This window comes from Mastigoproctus giganteus, chromosome 3 (genome assembly GCF_048544385.1).
Source record: "Mastigoproctus giganteus isolate SK-2022 chromosome 3, ASM4854438v1, whole genome shotgun sequence".
In the NCBI taxonomy this organism is placed as follows: domain Eukaryota; kingdom Metazoa; phylum Arthropoda; class Arachnida; order Uropygi; family Thelyphonidae; genus Mastigoproctus; species Mastigoproctus giganteus.
The window spans coordinates 38789022-38795021 of NC_143577.1; the positions used below are offsets into that span (position 1 = coordinate 38789022).

The 6000-nt window shown below is 40.4% G+C and overlaps 1 protein-coding gene across 2 annotated transcripts in view; it reads right to left on the reverse strand.

The window, feature by feature from the left end:
* LOC150087890 (nose resistant to fluoxetine protein 6-like) overlaps positions 1 to 5373 on the reverse strand; it is a 31423-nt gene extending 26050 nt beyond the window's left edge. The window contains exon 1 of one of the 2 annotated variants that reach the window (XM_090369249.1): positions 4941 to 5373. In XM_090369249.1, the coding sequence (XP_090225375.1) occupies positions 4941 to 5259 (319 nt within the window). In that variant the 5' untranslated portion in view covers positions 5260 to 5373. Of the gene's footprint in view, positions 1 to 3218; positions 4142 to 4940 lie in introns of those variants that run through there. The other variant, XM_090369250.1, reaches the window with a different exon arrangement.
* Positions 5374 to 6000: the final 627 nt, after the last annotated feature.

A 6000-nucleotide genomic window follows, 5' to 3' on the forward strand; every position in this document is an offset into this window, starting at 1 on the left:
ATTTAAAAAATCAGAATGGCATTCTGCCAAATAGATTCTAGAAGTGAAGAAAGTGTAAATTTATCTGGAAATAACAGTTACTTTACAGTGATTCGTTAAAATCTCGTTATTTCTTAGTGTGCTGAAAAACAAAATTCCGATGATTTTTCGTATTCACTGCACGGTAAGTCTTGAGTGAAGTTTCCAGTAAAGCATTAAGGGAGTTCCAAGGTCACTGCATCCTTGAACCTAAGATAGTTTCGACATTCATCATCTGCTTCAACAGATAAGGATCTTTCTACGTGTACACCTGAATGAAAACAATAATCTGGTTTCTAGTAATCTGTTGAATAATAATAAGATCATTCAGAAGTAATTCCACGAAGATTTCAAAATGCAAAGGTAACACGTTTCTATGCTTGAAACTTGTTTCAAAATGCAAAGGAAACATTAAACACTTTTTTCTGTGCTGATTAATAAATAAATATATAGCGCGGTGGACAATTTAAATCCAAAAAAGATACATCACATACTGTCTTCACTAAATATAAATGAAATCATACAGCAAGGATTTCTATAATAGCCGTTCTCTGGTGCGAAAGCTTAATTGCTTTGGACAACCCCATTTCTGTGGGTACCATCTGGGATGTGTATCAGCAACTTAGGCCATATTGCGCGGTAGGTACCATGTTTGTAAATAGCGTGTGTTTTGTGGTTGATTTTCTGTTTGCTGGACAATAAACCCGAGTTTCGGGGAGAAAGTCCCAGAACAAAGTGCAGCCTTCCCAAACTTCATCGTCAGGACGATACAGTCAGGCAGGTAACTTTCTCCGGGTATTCGTCACACCTTGGCACGACCACCAAAATGTGATTCGTGATGAACAGTGACTCGTCACTCCAAATCACAGCTTTCCATTAGTCTGGTTAAATAGAGTCTTGTGGACGGCTGCAGTTGCACCACGGTAGTCATACCATGCAGTGTCCTGCTCACTCTGCTGGTGTTGACTTGTGTCCCACTTGTCTAAATGAGGGTGTATGTGTGCTGCGACAACGTCGGCGTGTCTACCCAGTGGACAATTCTTTGCAGGGCTCACTTGTCACGTTCCTTCAACTTCAGAGTTTTTTCGAGTCATTTCGTAACGGTTTCAGCATCAGTCTGATTCCATTTGCAGATCAAATCACCATTATCGACCTAGGAAGGTGTGGTACTGTTGAAATGTCAGGCACTGCTGACCGATTTATTATGTGGCACCCTGCCATCATTCCGTGCTAGGAGTCTGTTAACTCCATCGATCGTCGCACCTTGCATTAACAATGGTACTTCTGTCTCCTCGGCCTGCAAGACCTGCGAGAATATTTATGTAGGCCCTTACCAACTATCAACTGGGGGTATCCCGATATTAATGGTGGCAGTGTACATTGTTGACAATATATATTGTGCCCCCATTTTAATACTTATTTTAAAGTGTCCGATTTCGTGATATGGTTTTGAAATAAGACAGTTCTGGCCAATGCTTTCCAACTGCAAAACGTCACTTATTAAAGGGACGGGCGTATACCGAAAGGTACTCTTACGTGAGAGACAAGCAACTATCGGCTGCTGTGACCTCTTCTGTTACTCAAATGTGTCTTTTTATGAATTCGTAGGATGTAACTGACTGCTTGAGCTTGTTACACTCACGCGCGTCATTGTCATACAAGATAATGGACACGAAGTGACGGGGTTTCAAGGATTCACGCAATAGCAGACAACCATATTATTAATCCCTTACCGCTTATTTCAAAAAAGAAAAAAAAAATCACTCTCAGAGTCTCCATGACCTTTGACTTTATGAATTCAGCTACAACAAACACGTATACCTTATATTCAAAAGTAAAATGCATAAAAGCTGCATTGCTTCCATTCTGGTAGAAGTGTCTCACAATCAAGCACACCCTGGTAAGTTTATATCTTCCATTTCCGATTTATGTGTGAGTCAAGTGAGATATGCAAATTATTCACACAAAAAACATTCCCTTGCCGCTAACTTTTGTAACTGCACCGATAGATGTTTGTAGGTCTCCGAGGAGACAATAATAAGATTTTGAATGCAAGATGCCGCGATCGAAGGAGTTACATATTTCCAGCGCAGTTAATGATAATAAGGTGGCACATAAGCAATCTGGCTGTATGAAAGGAAATCTATAAAAGGAAATGGACTGGTGTTAGAATAACTAAGAAACGACACGAAAACTGTCGAAACTGAGGGAAACTGACAGGAGAGCCATGCATAGATTCTTCTGCTCGGAACACAGTTCGACATTGTCGCAGCACAAAAAAGCCCTCAGTGAGACGATTGGGACATATATATCAGCAAGAGTACAGTACACAAGGTGCTGAATGATGCGTGTTACCACAGTCGTGAAGCCGTCCACGAGCTACTAAGCACCTCGATTAATGTCAGGCGCTGTCTAGCTTTGCATACGGTCCGCTGTTCTTGGACAATAGATCAATGTAAAGCTATGATTTGAAATGACGAGTAACGGTACATGGTCTACTAGTCTGAAGGCCGTGCCTGGGTGTGGCGATTGCCCGGGAGGGTTACCTGTTGGACTGTATCGTTCTGACAACGAAGTTTGGTGGAGGTTGCACGATGGCCTAGGAGAAGTAAAGTGATGCTGTTGTGGCTGTTGTATAAGACATATATATGGAACAAACAGCAGCTGTAATGTTAGGATTTTAGAGTGTAATTAGAAGTCTTTATATAGTTTTTAATTTACTGATGAGTAAGGCATGGAGAACCGAGTCATCGACGCCAGAAAGACTGACTTTATCACATCGCATATACACTGAGTCTTCCCTGTTCAGGAAATGGAAAAGGAAGATGTAGCTAACAGTATCACGTGTTCGTAACATTCGATATATAACGGCAGATACGTGGAGATGCATTATGTGCGCAATTCAGTCCGAGGATGGCAAGACTTAAGACTTAAACTTCTACCTTGCCCATTCTTGTAATCAGAATGTGGCATGGTGATCGGCGCTAGATACATTTGTCTCGGGTGAATCAAGATTGGTCCAATAACCAAATAGATCTAGCCAGCAGCGATCCTGTGATCGGAACAGCATGCTGATGCGAAAGGCCGACGGAAGTTAGCAACACTTAAGCAGGGTAGTAGAAATGCTTCAGTCAGTCACTAAACAACCCAGTAAACAATCGTAACCAAGAAAGCATTTCAGAATGCACAACTAGTCTCACCTTGTTATTGGGGGTATCGCAGCCAACCGCCGGACCTCGTGCCGCTCCTTCCAGCTAAAAACAAGTTACGATTGCAATAGACTCAGAAACATCATCGCTGGGTAAAGGAGTAGAAATAATTTGCCTGATTTGACGAATCCAGGTTTGCACAGTTTCACGATGGGAGGACAAGACTGTGGAGAAAATATCATGAGTCTGTGGACCCATTCAGCCAAGCATCAATAATTCCAGCTGGAGATAGTGGTCTAATGGTGCGTGGAGTGTTTCATTGTGAACAATGGGCCCCTTAATACCAGTTGTAGCAACATGTGAATGCCGCCGGTTGTTTTGAAATTGTTTCCGGTGAAGCGAATCCCTTCACGGCTGCAGTGTATCTATCTGCGAATGTATTCTTCTGACACGATAATGCGCCATGTCACAAGACCAAATTATGCAGAACTGGTTTATGGAATATGAAAGTAGATTCCATTAACTACGATGGCCTCCCTACTCAACGCACATCAATCCAACTGGGCACCTGTGGCATGAGGTAGAAGGAGAACTTCAAAGTAGATATCTTCAACCATCCAGTTTGCAATAAATGTGTGAAGAAATTGCGTCAGCATGGACCAGATTTCCTTTGTCATGATTTTAACACCTCTTTGAGTCCATGCCACGACGAATCAAGCCAGTTCTGAAGGCCAAAAAGAATTTACTGGCTAATAGATAGGCGTACCTAATAAAACGGTCACTCAATGTAGATGATCGCGTTGGTGAGTATTGTAGCACTTTGCTTTAACTTGGGGTTCTAATGAAGTTTGTAACACAGCATTGCTACGAAAATGCATTCAGCACCATCAGGAAATTCCATCTTTCAGTATTGGAACTGGGCACTAAGGGTGGCAGAGCGGTTTTGCTTGTTATCGCTCGTGTACCTGTCCTTTCGTTTAGCACCTGCTGAAGGACAACTGGTCAGATAACATAACATTATTCCGGTTCTCAGAAATCCTTCTCATCTGCATCTTGAGTCGCCGAAACCGCAGATGGGTGTGTCATATGTTTGAACTCAGCAACTGATATCCCGTCATCCTTTTGAACCGTTTCGGACAACCCGGTACGCTATGAGGCCTCAATATATCGTGTCTTTAATTGCGTGTATTCTTCGAGAGGCTTGTTGGATTAAAAACCGAATTCTCCGGAAGGGAAAAAATCACACAACCAGCCCCTTAGACCGACTAATTCAACTGCATTGTGAAAAAAAATAATAAAAATTGATCGGGTCATTAAATGGATTTGAACTCAGATCTTTTTCAGTGATTATATCCACTGTGCTGGATATAATCACTGGAAAAGTGATTATATCACTGGAATACACTGTACTACAGCTATCTGGTTCTAACAACCTATCGTGTTTCAGATTATCATAAAAATTAATTAAAAATAGAATATTATTCAAGATAAAAATAAATAAATAAAATAAAATCTAATTTTTTCACTCGAATGTCACTAAAATACCAGAGAAAGGAACTTAGAAAGGGCTAACATGCTAACTTTGACTCAGTTCCGTAAAAAACTGAAACTATTCCCATTATTTTGTCACCTACCTGTACATTAGGAGTGCTTATGTGGATGTCACCTTGTTCTTTGAAGTAATTGGTATTAGTAAATACTAGCCATCAGTAAATATTAGCCAATGATTTACATATATATATTTTTAATTAAAGCCAATGAAATGCGACTCACTTTTAAAAGCCCACGGTTTTAATTTCTGAAGGTCGAACACGAGCTTTAAAACGCTGCTCATACAGGGTTTTGTTATATCAAGAGAAGATCCGGCTCTGACAAGGAAAGGAAGGAATCTCTTCATAATTCTTTTCACACCTGTGCTCACAACCTTTCCAAACACGATCCAGTCATCCTGATACCGGAATGTGCTCACAGTCCCGCTCGTGGTAACATTCTCCACTTCGCTGCTGTTCGAAATACTACAAGTGCATCCGACAGCAAATATCAGCAATACACTTACAAAAGTCCAAATCACTTGCTTCGTAGCAATCCCCATCTCCACAACACGGATTAAAAACAAAAAAATGTTCGGTATACTAAGCTCGCGAGTGTTGCTCCCGTTTCATCGAAGTGATCCTGAAACGCACGTGTTTCCAATGAAACGACTTCATCTTTTGTATGTTTATATAGAGAAAGAGAGAGTGATGGAAAAAAACGTCTACATGCACGCCGACTTAGATGACGTCATGCGCTAACGCGTCTTACAGGGCCGGTTATCAGCACCTGTTTTATTTTTTATATTTTCACTGCAGCGTTTTTCTAAGGTACAAAAACAACTTCTGTTGGTAGAGGAACTGTTTTTTTTTTTTTTTTTTGCGTGTTATAGTTGCTGCTAAAATTTCATTTTAGATATTTATTGTTAATTTTAGATAGTTATATTTCTAAAACTGATTTTAATACGATTAGACCATAATGGTATTAAAAAGCAGTAACGAAACTGTGGGAGAAAGAAAAAGGGATGTTTTTTATATTCTGCCTCCGAAGGAATTCATATACACCGATGAGCCAAAACATTATGACCACCTACTTAATATGATGTTCGTCCTCCACGTGCAGCCAAAACAGGTCGTACCCGATGAGGCATGGACGCTACAAGATTTCTAAATGTGTCTTGTGGTATTTGGTACCAACACGTAACCAGCAGATCCTTTAACTCCTGTAAGGACCGTGGTTGAGAATAAATAAATAAAGAAAGAAAAATAATAATAAAAAACAAACAAAAAAAACCAAAAATAAA